Raw genomic sequence first — 15,292 nt, 5'->3', positions numbered from 1 at the left:
TTTACATGGTTCCATGTCACCTTGTGTCCATATGAAAGGCACGATGGTGTACAATTCTGTGTGGTAAAGAACATGGACTGTGGAGCTTCAGACACAGCTGGATCCAGGTGCTCATACTATGTCATCAGGAATCTGTCTAGTACCATCTCTTGGCTTTGCTTTCCTCTATTCTGGCTTCATTCTCAGTGGTCTCTCCACATAGGGTGGCCCCTAGCAGCTCTGGGCTTATATCCTGCCAGTGGACAGAGGGCACTCCTTTCTAGAAAGTTCCAGCAGCAATGGATAAGATTGGGATATGTGTTCATCTTGAACAAATCAGACCGGGAGAATGGGATTTCTCACTGGCCAATCCTGGGCCATGTGCTTATCCCAGTCAGTCTCATCAAAGCGCAGTGGACTGAGAATGGGGAAGGGGTGATGTTCTGAAGAAAAACAGAGGAGTTGTTGCCAAACAAGGGAGGACTGATGCTGGGCAGGCAAAAACAGAGGTCCAGGACCTCATCAGTCCCTCCTGTATGCACCCCTTTACTGCTACACACGTCACACTACATGTGCCGTTTCCATATCTGTGTCCCTTTTTCAGCTGAGAATCTCGCAAGGAAAGGAGAGACCCTTTCCCTGTGGACCCAGCCAGAGAGGCGAGAGGAAGAACATTTCCACCACACCTCACCCTCTTTTTTCATCTCAGAGTCATTGACCAGTAAGATGGAGACCCCAAAACGTGTTATCCAGTTCAAAAATCCTATGCACTCAAACAGATGCTGTTTATTGAGCACCTACTATGTGCCACATTTTTTTTAATATGTGACAGAGGCAAGATTTATCAAATAAGAATGTGTCTAGCCTTCTGTAAATATACTAAGAACAATTGTACATTTTAATAGGGTAGATTTTGTAGTATGTGAATTATAACTCAATAAAGCTGTTTTGTTTTTTTTGTTTGTTTGTTTTAAGGAATGCCAGGTCTTATATGGTATGATTCCATCTATATAAAAATCAAAAACGGCTAAAGTAATCTATGGTGAAGGCAGTCAGAAGAGTGGTTACTTTGGGAGCTTATTGACTATGGGGCATAGGAAGCTTCTTGGGTACTGAAAATGTATATCTTGATCTAGTGGTTAGCTTGTGGTGTGTCATGTGTAGAAATTCATTCAGCTGTGTACTTCAGATGTGTATGCCTTAGAGCACCCATGTTATACTTCAATAAAAAGTAAATCCAAGAAGTACTAGGTATTTGTTTTATAAATTTATTTATTTATTATGTTTGGCTCTGTTGGATCTTCGTTGCTGCGCGTGGGCTTTCTCTAGTTGCTGCGAGCGGGAGCTACTCTTCGTTGTGGTGCGCAGGCTTCTCATTGCAGTGGCTTCTCTTGTTGTGGAGCACAGGCTCTAGGCACACGGGCTTCGGTAATTGTGGCATGTGGGCTCAGTAGTTGTGGCTCACGGGCTCTAGAGCGCAGGCTCAGTAGCTGTGGCACATGGGCTTAGTTGCTCCATGGCATGTGTGATCTTCACAGACCAGGGATCGAACCCATGTCCCCTGCATTGGCAGGCAGATTCTTAAACACTGTGCCACCAGGAGAGTCCCAGGACTAGGTATTTTTAAGTGAAGAAAATAAATCAGTTATAGAGTAATTCAGAGCACAGGTTTTTAACTGGGATTTTCTTCTGAAGCCAAAGGGGAGACACTGAAGGATTTAGTGGGGAAAGGACACAGGCTAACTTTTGAGAAAGTCTCTTTCTCAGAGCTTTTGAGAAAGATCACACCAGTTACCCATGGAGGATTCCCTGAATGGGAACCAGGCTAGGGACAGGGGAGGCCAAATAGGGGCTGTTCGTATCCTTCAAGACACGGACTGCAGTTTGTACATTTAGCTCTGTTTCTTTCCACATTTACTGCTGGTCTCCTCCCACCTGGACCACGAGCATCATGAAGGCAGGAACCATATCTGTCTTGTTCCTTGTCATCTCCTCCTTGTCCAGCAAAGAGCGGTACTCTCCGAGTATTGTTGAATGAATATTGAGTGCACAAACCACGTTTCTGTGTTAACAGGCAGGGGGTGCAGTCAGGGGTTGCTGCTGGAATTCAGGCACCATCTGGTGATGGAGTGAAGGCTGGGAGGAGTGGGATGGGGGTGGCTGTGTCTGGGCTTCAACCCGAGTGGATGTGGAGGGACAGGAAAAGAGAGAGGTGGGGAGACATGGGTGACTCCTGAGCTTCTGGTTCAAGCAATGAGGGAGCAGTGGTTCCACTGACTCCAGGGGAAAGTGATGACTTCAGTTTTGAACCCTGTGAGATGTTAGGCAGTGGGGGCAGGGTGTCCAGATGTTACTGGAAAAACAGATCAGTAGCTCAGAATCATGTTTTGAGGCAGACATAGGGTGATTGCAAAATATTTAACCCCTGGCAAAGCATGGGTGCCCACCCATGAGACTAAAGCTTCCATGAGGGTGAAGCACGGTCCTGGAGACCCCACTACACCAAGGTTTTAGCCTATTAGTTGTTGGACTGTAAGGAGGTTAGTGGTCCCGAGGGAGGGCACTCAGGGGGCTCAGGGCTGCAGCTAGTTACCAAGCAGCACAGAAGTATTTCAATCTTTTACCCTCTGGTGTGGCTGCACATGAATGAGCACTGGAGCTCTTACTATGTGCCAGATGCTCTGTCAAGCTAAACCCTCTCCACCCATGGCCTCATTCAACCCTCACAATCATCCTGTGAGGTGTCATCATCACCATCATCATCATCATCACTATTCTAAGTGACATGGGATGTGGCGGAGCAGTCTCCTTACCAGCGTGCTGCCATTCTTGCTTGGGGAATTTCACCGCAGACTATTATCCTGGTGCTGGACCATCTGCAGTTTAATCAATACCTTCAATTACTTGTGCCTATCGCCTGTTCAAAGGGCGGGGCAAACTCATGTTTCCTGAGGGTTCCCATCACTCACGGACACATTCCAAGAGACTTCCCATAGGCCTTTGCAAACCTATTCTAACCACCCCAGCCCAAGCCTGGCAGAACTGGCCACTCCCTATTCTGTACCCCATTACACCTGGCTATAGTACCTGTAATTCCTTATGACATCTACCAGCTTACATGACTGTCACTCCCACTTGGCTACAGGTCCTTTAAGGATAAGGATCCTGTCGAGTGCATCTTGAATTCACTGATACCTAGCAAAATGTCTGGCTATGGGCTCAATAAATGTCCACTGAATGAATGAGTGAGCAGACACGAGCAAGACTGAATTGTGATTGTTATTTGGGGTGAGATCTATCTCATAATGCATTCCTTTTACTTTCACCACTTGAATTTATATCTAACTACTTCTCTGACCCTTGTAGATGTTTTCGACTGTTAATATTAAATGAGAATATATTAAACTACTCCACAGTCTGAGGTTAGACTGCAGAAATGATGGTAAAAGAGCAAGAATATGCCTGATGCAACCAACCAAGCTGAGAAGGAACAAGAACTTAATTGGCTCCACACATGGGAGTTTATGCTGTTCAGCACCTTCCCCCAAAGAGGCCAAAACAAGCTATTAAAACATAAACTCTGACTTCAAAATAAAAATACAGATGATTTCTAACCCCTATAAAGGGCCCATCCTGATTGCAAATTGCTTTGGGAGAAAGAGTTGTGAAGCCTTAAGGATCTGCCTCCCTCCAGGACGCCGAATGACTTGCAGAGAAGTTCAAAGATGAGGGACCCTCCAGCCAGAAAGGAGGCTTAAAGCTCCATATGCACTCAGGTCTTGGCCTCCCTCTACTCCCTGAGTGGGAGAGAAAAGAGCTCCTGTAGCCTCTGGCTCTGAAACAATGGACGGCAGGTGCTGCACAGGTCAGTGTGACCCTGTACTTGCGCTGCTGGAAGCTGGAGGATGCTGCCACAGTTAAGAGCAGGGACTGGGTTCAAACCTCAGTCCTGCCACTTCCTAGCTAATGATCATACATGATGCTTCTCAGCCTGCTTCCCCTCTGTAAAATGGGGAATGATACTGCCTACCTCCAGGGAATATTAGGAGGAATAAACAGAGGCCTATGAAGTGCTAAGCACCATGCCTGGCATACAGGTACTCGATTCAGTAAACAGTATCCCTTATTAAGTGGCAGGTGGATGGCAACCTGGGAAGTAAAGGAAACATGCCCAGGTTTACACAGGGGCCAAAGGTCACCAAGATATTCCAAGACAGTGGTCCTTAAACCTGGCTGTGCATTAGAATCAGCTAGGGAGCCTTTAAAATGCTAGTGCCAGCCCTCTGTACACCCACTGAATCTGAATCCATGGGGATGGGCCCCAGGCATTTCTAAAAGCTCCTAGAAGATTCTAACAGGTAGCCAGGGTTGAGACCCTCTGCTATAGCTAAGAGTTGGAGTCAAGCAATGACCTATAAACAAACCTGCTAATAATCAATCAAAACTATGTCCCCAGGCCTAAGAGGGAGGCCATCTTGGTTTTAGAATTGAAAAAAATAGTCTTAAAATTGAAAACTTCCCCATCTTTCTAATCCTGAATACTGCATGTTAATAACATACATCGTTAAAAGTTACTAAATTCTCAGAAAGCAACCACTCTGGAAAAGTCATAACAAAGCTCAAGTGTTTATTAAGAATTAAAAATACTGTAAATAAGCCATACAGTTCATTTCACAGTAAACTAAACAGACCTTTTTTTTCCGTTTTCTTTTCCTTTTTTTTTTTTTTTTTCTTTTTTAAAGGGCAAGACAGCCATTAAAGGACAGTACAGCTCAAAGGAGAAGGGAAACAGCAAACAGCTACAGAAAATGCACGTGTTCCTCACTGATGGATGGGGTCTGCTGATAGCAAACCTCTTCAGGGACATCGTGGTAAAATAAAGATGTGGCCTCCATTCCCCAGGGAGGCAGCCCATGCCTTTATGAGCAGCTCTCATAACACATTTCTTTAAAGAATCCAAGGATTCCCTTTTCAGGGATTCTAAACCCTTATTCTAAACACATTACTTGGGGACCCTACCAAGAGGCAACATAGGTCGGCCACAGGGGACTCTGGGGGGTTGTGCCTTCACATTCTGAACCATCTGGATTCTTTTGCATAGTTATCATTGAGATGGAGAAATGGTTCAGGAATGGAAAAGACACGTACCCCACAGACCACCAAGCAGCTGACTCTTTTCAACTAAAGATGGAGGGGCTTGTCCCCCTCCCAACTCAGAGCTGACATTATGAGCTGTAACCAGTTTAAAGTGGAAGACAAGAAGTGAGTGACAGCTCATTAAAACCTCGGCCAGAAGTACTAAAAAAAAAAAAAACAAAACAAAAAGTGAAATGAATTTTCCTTAAAGACAATTAGAAAAAAAAGTACCTCCTCCCCCCACTTTTTTTTTTAACTTGAAATCTGCCAGCCAGGCAGGGTTTCTGAGGTTAATCTGCTTCTGTTTATCCTCGGTTGCAGCCACTACGGTTCTTCCCTGACACTAGGGAGACACATCCCTTCTAGAAGGCACCTCTGATACACAGGGGCCGGGCCTTCCAGAAACCCACCCAAAGCAGCAGCAGAAGGCCTGCGCAACCGATAGCGCGTGGTAACCATCGTAAATAAATTAACCGGGCACAAAAACACAGAAGGCCCCAGTGGTCCCGGTGGTGTGGCCGGCTCTTCGGGAGGGACCAGGCCCTGGGGGGAGGGGCGCGGGGGCGAACAACACATTTTTTGGTCATGAGAAACTGGACTCGCCATCCGCGCCCTGCACACGCAATCCATTTAGACTTTCTCGTGAATCTTTTCCACTTTCACAAACAACCTATCCAGGTCATTCCTCAGGTCCTCTAGCAAACTTCTGGCTGACTCCAAGTTGTTCTCGTTGGTCTCAATCTTCACTGAGTACGCGACCAAACTGTCCACGGCAGTCCTGAGCATTTTCAAGTCCGACTCCACCTGGCCCACGGAGGCTCTGAGGTTGTCCAGAGAGGAGAGTCTGTCCAGCAGGTCCTGGGGGGGCGCGGCGGCGTCGCGGCTGAGCAGTGTGCGGACCTGCTCCTGGACCTTCTGCAGCGCCTCCACGGCGCCGGGAAGCTCGGCCACGCGACGCTTCAGTTCGTCCACGTCTCCCACCAGGGAGAGCTGGGCCTCACCGAGGCCGCGCACCCTGCCCGCCAGGCCGCCGGCGTCCGCGTCAACGTCTGCGTCGGGGGCGGCGCCCAGGCCGGCCACGCGCTCCTGCAGGTCCGCCAGGTGCTGCGCCTGCTCCTCGCTCTGCGCGCGCAGCGCCTCCAGCGTCTCGCGGTGGTGCTCCCAGGCCGCCCGCGCCGCCTGCACCCCATCTTCCACGCTCTGCAGCCGCGAGTGCAAGGCCTGGCTCTCCTTCTGGAGCGTTTCGAAGGCCTCGGAGGGTCTGAAGACCCCGTCTTCTTCCGGCCTGAGGGCTGCGGCCTTGAGCTGGCCGAGCTCCTCCTCGAGTCCCCGGATCTCGTCGGGGAGGCGGGCGGCCGCCTCCTCCGCCCGGAGGACCTTCTCCATGAGCGCCTGCAGGGTGTGGTGCTCCGAATCGGCCGCCTCCTTCAACCTCTGCTGCTCCTGTTTGAGGCTCACCAGCTCTTTGACCTCCGTGTAGACATCAGACTCCATGGTCTGGACTGTGCTTCTCAGGGCCTCAATGTCCTTCTCTTTGGACTTCACCGAGGTTTGTATTTCCTTCACCGCTTCCTTCAAGACTTTCAAATCCTGCTTATATCCCTCCGAGTCTTCCAGAGAGGCGACCTTGGCCTTCACGTCGTTTATTTCCTTCTGGCTCCTCTTCTGGACCTCGGTGAAGATGGCGATGTTGTCGTTGATGGACTTGGTGAGCTCGGTCAGCCTTTCCTCCACCGTGTTCTCCAGGGACGTGAAGTCCCGCTCCCGGGCGTCCTTGACCACGTGGATCCCATCCGAGAGGTCTTTGAGGATCTCATTCTGGAGTTTTTGTAGAACTTCACTGATGCGGTTGATTTCGCTCTCCCCTTGCTTCACGGCTTTCTCTGTGAGATCTTGTTTATGTTGGGAGCTTCTCACGAAGGACTCAAAAGTCCCGAACGTGGCTTGCAGAGACTGCACCTGTAACCAAAATCCAGATGTTAACCACGGAGAAGAGCTGATGGGTTTTATGCGATTCAGCCGTATTTCTTTTCGTTTGCCCAGCTTACAGGTCCCTCCTCCTCCAGAACAGTACCATCATTTTTCCTTTAGGGAACCATCCTTGCACACAGCCCATGTGGTTTGGGGGACCAACCCCAAGGCCGGCTCCAAGTGCTCCAGGCCTGACCAATCAATGCTTTCCGTCCACCCACTTCCCCACCTGCTCCTGGAACCACAGTGATTAGCCCGCGGATGGGCATGTGGCCTAAAGCAGACCAACAAATCGATTCCAAAACTTCTCTTAAAACTATTGGGAAAGGAAACCTCTTTCTACTGGGATTGCTAGCTATAGGATGAGAAGCCTGGAACAGCTCAGACCAGCACATGACCAACGCCTGCCTACAAATCCAGCCATCACAGAGGGAAGCAGACCTAAGAGATGGCAAAGTCAAGTTCTGAAGACACAATTTAAATCCCTGGATACAGCTATACTGAAGGAACCTACTCTGGAACTTTTTTGTTTGAGCCAATAAATTCTTTCCCTTCCTCCATCTCTGTTTACGCCAGTTTAAGCTGAATTTTTAGCTCTTGCAACTGAAAGAGTCTCAAGTTTTCACAGAAACAAAGCTGAGGCACATGGGAGACACTGGGCAGGGAGGCAAGAGACAAGGTTTGAGTCTCTGCTCACCGCTTGTAGCTGTGTGGCCCTGAACAAATCACTGTCCTCACCTGAAAAGGTGATCAGTGGACCAGTGACCCTTAGCATTTTCTGGCTTTGTGAACACATTATGATCCTGTTTGCCACTACACCTTTATTCTAAATAAATTCTACCCTAAACAGGGTCTGACCTGGGAACCACCCCCAGGAGCAGGTTTAATGTACTGAGAGGCTGAGTATGATTATTAATGGCTTGGGCTTCATCCTGATGTGGCACATGGTACCACCTAAAATGCTTTCTTGCCAAAAAAAAAAAAGAGAGAGAAGAAAAAAGAATCCAAATCTGTCAAGTTTCTAGCTCTAACCACCAATTCACAGAAAACATACACGAGTGAAACATGCCATGAGGATACAGTCAAATCCACAATGCAGAAAATTCTGCAGGACAAATAATCAGGATCTTCAACAAATAAATGGCATATTTAAAGGGGGAAATATAAGAAACTATTAGAGATTAAAAGAAACTTAAGAGATTTCTCAATTCAATGTAATGTGTGGACTTATATGGATCCTGCTTCAAACAAACCAACTGTAAAAGAGACATATTTTTGAGGAAGTCAGGGAAATCTGATTTTGGACTGGGTATTAGGTGATAATCAAGAATTACTCTTAACCTTGTTAGGTGTAATATACTGTGTTTTGTCAAAAGAAGCAAAGGAGAAGAAAAGGAAAGAGCGGAAAGGAACTCTTTATTTGTTAGAAATAAATCCCAGAATACTTTGGGTCAACTAATGTGTCAGTCAAAATTAAAATTAGATCACTATCCACGGGGTCTGCCAGGGCCACAGGGGCCCTTCAGAGGGTCTAGAATTGAACTGACAATATTTTCTGAAGCCCTGCACCCACCTGTGCCCACTGAATCTTCCAGGGAAGGACAGGCCAGCTTCTCTGCCCATGCTTAAGCCATTCAGCAGACCTGGGCCATTTCCCAATACCGAGAGCATCAGAGCATCTGAGAACAAGACAACCAACACGTGTGCACCCAACACGGTGGTGGAGTAGAGTGCTTCAGACCCATACTACTCCACCTCCAGCCCAAAAAGAGCACAACAAAACGGGCGGAGGAAGGGCTGGTGAGGGGATGAAATTAAAATAGCAAAAAATTGATAATTATTGAAAATAGTGTTCCCTATATTGATCTCTTCTTTTGTTTATGCTTGAACATTTCCATGATGGACAGCTAAAAAAATAAAATAGCATGGGTTCTGGAACCAGACTGCCCATGTTCAAATCCTAGCTTGGACACTTCCTAGCTGTGTGATCTTGGGCAAGTTATTTAGCATATCTGTGCCTTGGTTTCCTCACCCACAGGATGGAAACAAAGATAGTACTGTACGTAAGTCATAGGCTTGTCTTGTGAGAATGAAGTGAGCTTAATCCACTTTACATATTAATATGTAAAGTGCTTAAATTGTGCCTAACAGATAATGATCAATAAACAGTAACTGTCACCTTCATTATCATTTAATCTTTCTTCTGGAATAGCTCAGAAGTCTGGAGATTCCTAGCCCACCCTTGGCCCAATGCCAAAGGGCAAATGCTATAGGTGAACAGGACCCCGGGCTCTAGTTCCAGCACCACCAATAACCAGCTCTGTGAGCACAAGTAAGTCACCCTCATATTCCAAGTCCCAAGCTCCTCATCTATTAACAAATAGGTTTCTAAAGTCCTTTCTGGCTTCCACCGGTCTGTGATTTTAAGACAGATTAGAATAAGATTCTCAAGGACTCCAGAATACTAGACGATTTCCCTGCTTAACCAAATATAACCTAGAGCTCACCTCTGAAATTAGGTTATTCAATCACAGAACCTGCCTGTTCTGAGCACAGCATTCAGAACAAAGGTGTGAACAGGTAGGCACACTACCTGCAACATGGCAGACGTTCACCACTGTTTTCTGAATGAATCAAAGAATGAACGCATTTACAGAGAAAGGCCTGATGAAGACAGACCTGGTCTATTTCCCCCGACCCCTGACTGTCACTCCTAACCTGGGCTGGCTCTTTACAAATGGCTAGGAAGGAGACTAGATCAGAAATTATGGATGAAACCAAACAAATCAACCCGTGACACTGAAAAGAGCACAAAAAGTGTCTCCCTATGATGGTGTTGTGAGCTGTTCACCTTCACATGCAAAGACCTCATTATAATCAATATGCAGGGGACTTCCCTGGTGGCGCAGTGCATAAGACTCCACGCTCCCAATGCAGGGGGCCCAGGTTCGATCCCTGGCCGGGGAACTAGATCCCACATGCAGGCCACAACTAAGGAGCCGGCAAGCCGCAACTAAGGAGCCCACCTGCCACAACTAACACCCAGTGCAACCAAATAAATATTAAAAATAATAATAATCAATATGCAGTGGATACATGTTTCCCCAACATATGGGGGATACCCACTAAGTGGTGGACAAGATGCCAGAGCAAAGTAACCCTAAGACAGGTTCCCTGTCATCAAGGAGCTCACAGCAGGGGGTAGGAGAAGAGAATAGTGGTGGCTCACATTCAACAGGACACTTGATGTATACCAATGATTATGCAAAGCACTTCAGAGACATCATCCCAATCCACCCTGATAATAATCTCATGAGTTGGTAGCACCTATTAATCCCCATTTTACAAAGCAGGAGCCTGGGAAGTGGTAGAGCTGAGCATCAAAATCCAAGAATGTCTGACTTTAGAACCTGCGCTCTTAGCCTCCAGTGATACGCTCAGGCAGAAGCATGTTCAAAGTGCACTGAGTGCCTGGAGGAGATGCTGCCTCAGCCTCAAGCCTTGACTCCTAGCCCAGAGTCAAGATGAGAAAACAAAGAAATACGACCAGAGAACTCACTCGTCCACAAATAGCTTTTAGTCTTATTAAACTGTCCCCACCAGGCCTAAGCCTACTCCTATACTCTACGCCACCCTGGATCTGCCAGAGCAACCCAGGCCCTTCAGAGGGCCTAGAGCTGAACTACCAACATTTTCTGAAGCCCTGCACCCACGTGTGCCTGCTGAATCTTCAGGGTAAGAACAGACCAGCCTCTTGGCCCATTCAGCAGACCTGGGCAGTGTCCCAATACCGAGAGCATCTGAGAACAAGAGAGACCAGGTGGGCACCCAAAAGGGCAGTGGAGTAGCGTGCTTCAGAGTCACACTGCTCTGACTCCGGCCCCACCTCCACCGCTGAGGGTCTGCACGTCCCTGAACGAGAAACACAACCACTCCAGGCTCAGCTGGCCCGTCTATGAAATGGTGCTAACGCCTCAGAGGGTGGCTGGGAATGCCTGGCCCACAGTGAAGACTAATTATGAACAAAATAATACAGTAAGAATATGTCCCTGCGAAGAAGCAAACCCCAGCCCCCACCAAACCTCACAGAGAGGGCTGTGAGAGGCTCAAACTTAGGTTGTCAGAGGGCCCATCCATCACTACTCACTCCTCAATGCAGAATAACATTTCCTGGCCACCCCGGAGGTGCAGAGGGAAGTGGCCACACACTGTGGAAGATCCTGTGTGCCAAATGCCCCCGTTCTGGGCATGTTCTGAGTTCCAAGTCAATGAAATAAGCATCAATTGAACACCTACTAGGTAGCAGGCAAGGCATGGGAAAGATAGCACGATGAACAGGCGACTGGTTAAGAGTGTTCTAGGAGTTCACTGCAGTTTGAGTCCTAGCCCTGCCACTTGCCTGGTGTGTAACCACGCAGAGTTCCTTAGCCTCCTTGTGTTCACTTTCCTCATCTGGGAAAGGGGGATCATAACAGTCCTTACCTGTTGGGCTTGTGACAGTCAAAAGAGATGAGTGCACAGTAAATATGAGGGATTAAATGTTAGCTTGATTACACCACTAAATTAAAAGAAAGGTCATGATTTCAATGATTTACAGCCAGGTGGACTCTTAAAAATCTGGACAGAGCCCTCCCCTTAATGTGGACATGGGAAAACTGAGTCCCCAAAAGGAAAGGAATCTGTACAAAGCTGTGATGGAGGAGGGGTGGGAACCCGAAAGGAGAATAAGGGAGGGGCAGGGAGGAAGCAGAGAGAGAATCAAGTTCAATTTCTTCCACCTCAGTTCAAGACCTCCACCATCTTGGCCTCGACCTCCACCTCCCCCCTCACAGCTTCCTACATGTTACTCTGCTACAGGCAGGGTAGCCACGTGCTGTCCCCCAAACAAACCTGTCTGTTCTTCACTCCTTCTCTCAACAGTTATCCATTACCGTCTAGATCTAGACTGGCACTACCCTGGCCACCAGGATACAGGACTGGGCAAACTCCACCCTCTCTCTCTTCTGAACTCGCACAGCAGTCACCCTCAGCTGAAACCCACCTGTGTGCTGCTTCACAAATAGGATTTGTCTTTTGCACCTTCGCACCCTCCGCAGGGCCTACGAGGAGCCATGTGACCATCAGACTTCACCAAATATTATGATTGATTGGTAAGTGGGTGGATCGAAGAGAGGAAACTGAGAGGCTAGTGATTATACTCCAGCAGTATGTCTATTTTTTAAGAATGATTTGACATTCAGGATAGGCAAAGCAGCACTGCCTACTTAATTCCCTTCGAGAAGTCCCCTCCCTTGGCCTGCAGCATGGAGTGAGATGACTCACTCCAGTTGCTCTGCCAGTCTTAGGAGGAAATTCCTAGTCCTGCATATTCCACACAAGTCGATAGAAACTTGGCAGGGCAGGCAGCATGCTGGGAAAAGAAGGCAGCAGTTCCGGGCTCAGAAGTGGTGGCGGGATTTTTTGTTTCGATCATGCAACCAACTTTCATTGAGCAATGACATTAGGGGAGGACGCAGGAATGAGGCTGAGGGAGCTGCACTTGGTGTAGGAAAAAAAACAGAAAGGGTGGAACCTAAGCAACTTCGTGTTGAAAGGGAGGTCCATCCATACCTGAAATAGACCCCTGTGGACCCTGCACTCCGCAGTGGCCTAGACACTGTCATGCAGTCTGCCACTCAAGAGCTGGGGTCTTTTTCAATTCACTTAATCTCTAAACCTCAATTTTCTGGTCTGGAAAATGGAGTCAAAACTGCCAGTCCTCCCTCCCAGGGTTGCTATGAGAATTAGATAATAAGTGAGTAAGCCCTCTAAACACCATATAAATGTGGTATTATTCACCAGTATGACCTAGTATTTTTGGCCTTTCCTTTCCTCTAAAGCTGAAATATGCTACTTCCAAGGCCCACATAGGTACACTGGTCCAATAAAGGGCAAGGAGCCTAAAGAGATGAGCTATTTCATTAGAACTACACAAACGAGTAAGACTACTAGCTTTTCTTTTCCCAGGCTCCAGGTCTATTAAAATCTGGCTCAGATGTCTCCCACTGGGAGAGCAGAGGTGCGGCCTTGCCCGAGGCTTCCAGGGATGCGCTGGCTTCCCTTCCAACCTCCTCTTCAGACAACTCTGCCCATTCAGCGGTTCCTAATCCAAAAAGAATGGGCTTCCCAGAGCCTGCCGGCTTCCTTACAGGTCACCGCTAATGTCCTGTGACAGGCCCTTGGCCCCCCCTCCCGGGCCGGCCAGACCATCCTCGAAGCGGTCCATCCCTCGGGGCCGATTCCTCCGCGGCCATTAACAAAGAGGGTCTGGGGACTGCTTCGGAACTAGGGGGCCGGGGCGGGGGCACCCCGGGCCGCTGGCGGAGGACACCGGGCCTAGGCCGGCGAGGGGCCCGGCCGGGAGGGCACGAGGGGGCCCGGCCGTGGGTGCGTGGGCAAGCCGCCGGGCGCACGGGGTCTGGGGGGCCGGGGTACCCACCTTCTGCTCGACGCCCTGCAAGCCCTGACCCAGCTCCTCCCTCTGCCGGGAGAAGTCCTGGTGGCTTCGCCGGACCTGCTGGACCTCCTCCAGGACGTGGTGGACACACCAGCCCGAGAAGGCGGCCACCGCCACCAGGGCGAGGTAGAAGAGAAAGTTGAGCACCCGTCCGAGCCTGCGCGAGCAGGACGCGGAGGACGAGGCGGGGGCGGCGGCAGCGGCGGAGGACTTGCCGCCGCGGTGGCCGCCCTTGCCGTGCGCCTGGTTCTGCGGATGCTGCGGCGGGTGCTGCTGCGGGTGCGGCGCGGGCGGCGGCGGCGGCGGCGGCGGGTGCTGCTGCGGCGCCGGCGGCGGCTTCTTCGCCACGTCATCCGCGCCGCCCGACGGGTGTGCGCCCTTCTCCGAGGAGCTCGCGGCGCCGTGGCCGCCCCTGGAGCCCCTTTGTTTGGCCGAGGGCATGGCGGGCGCGGCGGCGAGTGAAGCCGCGGGCTGCGAGGCGAGCGAGCGGGGCGCGCGGCCCAGGAAACTTCCTCGGGCTCCCCCGGGGCTGGGCGAGCGGCACGCGGGCGCTGCTGGCGTCGGAGCGGCCGTGAGAGAGAAAGCGAGCGGGCGGCCGAGGAAGGAGGCCGGGCGAGCGAGGAAGGAGGAGGGGGCCTGGCTCCGCCGCCGCCGCCGCCGCCGCGGCGCCGACCCCGCCTCCCGGGAAGGGAGGCCGGCAGAGCAGAGCCGGGAGCGCCTGCCACGCACGCTGGGGCCGGCGGGCGGCCCCTCCCCCTGCCGCCACGACCCCAAAGAGGGAGGGCCGAGCGGGGGGCGGCTCCGCAGGGTCTAGGGGGCTGGACCAAGTCGGGGGGAGGGGGGCGGTCGAGGGAAAGGTGGCGGCCCAGCGAGGTGTACGGGATCCGGGGTGGGACGGGGGTGGCCGAAGGGAGAGCGACGGCACAGCAGGGTCCGGGGGTCGGGGCAGGCGGCTGAAGTGGGAGGGGGCAGGAGGCAGCGGAGGTGGGGAGCGACCGGGCTGGGTCAACGGAGGCGGGAACCGGCGCCGAGTGGCCGAAGGGAGTGGGCGGAGGGCTGGGTCGACTGGGACCGGGACTGGCGACTGAGCTGAGGCCACGGGGGCCGCGGGGATAGGCGGCCGAGATGGGGGTGGCCAGGCGGGTCGGAGAGGGGAGAACCGGGGAACACCCGGTGCGGTGGGCCACGTGGGAGCCCCGCTCCTTTCTGGACCTGTGCGGAGAGAGGAAATGAAAGGGGGGACCCCAGGAGCCCTGCCCCTGGGAGTGGGAGCAAAGGGGCGGGAACACACCCCCCATTCCTTTCTGCTGGGAGTTGGGGAAATCCCCACCCCCCTCCCCCCATCCCACCCTCCAAGCCTCCGCTGGTTGGACCTTGTCCTTTTCCTGGGGTTTGAAGGCGGAGGCAGAAAGGGCTTTCTGAAAACCAGTTGGCTCCAGGGGCGTGTTTAAGGGAAGTTAGCAAAGATTCTCGGACTGTGTGAAGACTGTTCAAGAGAAGACTTGAGCGGCCCACTTAGCCCAGCCAGTCCGCCGTCGACGCTGTTGACTTGTTTCTGAAGGCCTTTCAGCTCCATTTTCTCTTTGGAGGCCCACGCTCTGGCGTCAGCCCCTACCACGGACAGGCTCTGGGCTGCGCGCTGGGAAACCAGCAGCGGCTGCAATGAGAGGGAGGCAGATCAGGGTCACCCCTACTTCGGTAGAAGGAAAT

General features: G+C 51.0%; 1 protein-coding gene across 1 annotated transcript; it reads right to left on the bottom strand.

The window, feature by feature from the left end:
- Positions 1-4,598: 4,598 nt before the first annotated feature.
- Positions 4,599-14,123, bottom strand: CKAP4 (cytoskeleton associated protein 4). The gene is made up of 2 exons (XM_061205801.1): positions 13,565-14,123; positions 4,599-7,074 (listed from the first exon to the last, which is right to left on the bottom strand). The coding sequence occupies exons 1-2, from the start codon at positions 14,021-14,023 to the stop codon at positions 5,746-5,748; spliced, it is 1,788 nt and encodes a 595-aa protein (XP_061061784.1). The 5' UTR covers positions 14,024-14,123; the 3' UTR covers positions 4,599-5,745.
- Between the last annotated feature and the right edge of the window lie 1,169 nt (positions 14,124-15,292).

This window comes from Eubalaena glacialis, chromosome 11 (assembly GCF_028564815.1).
Source record: "Eubalaena glacialis isolate mEubGla1 chromosome 11, mEubGla1.1.hap2.+ XY, whole genome shotgun sequence".
NCBI classification, from domain to species: domain Eukaryota; kingdom Metazoa; phylum Chordata; class Mammalia; order Artiodactyla; family Balaenidae; genus Eubalaena; species Eubalaena glacialis.
The sequence above is the reverse complement of the archived record's forward strand: the minus strand, read 5'-3'. Positions and strand labels throughout refer to the sequence as shown.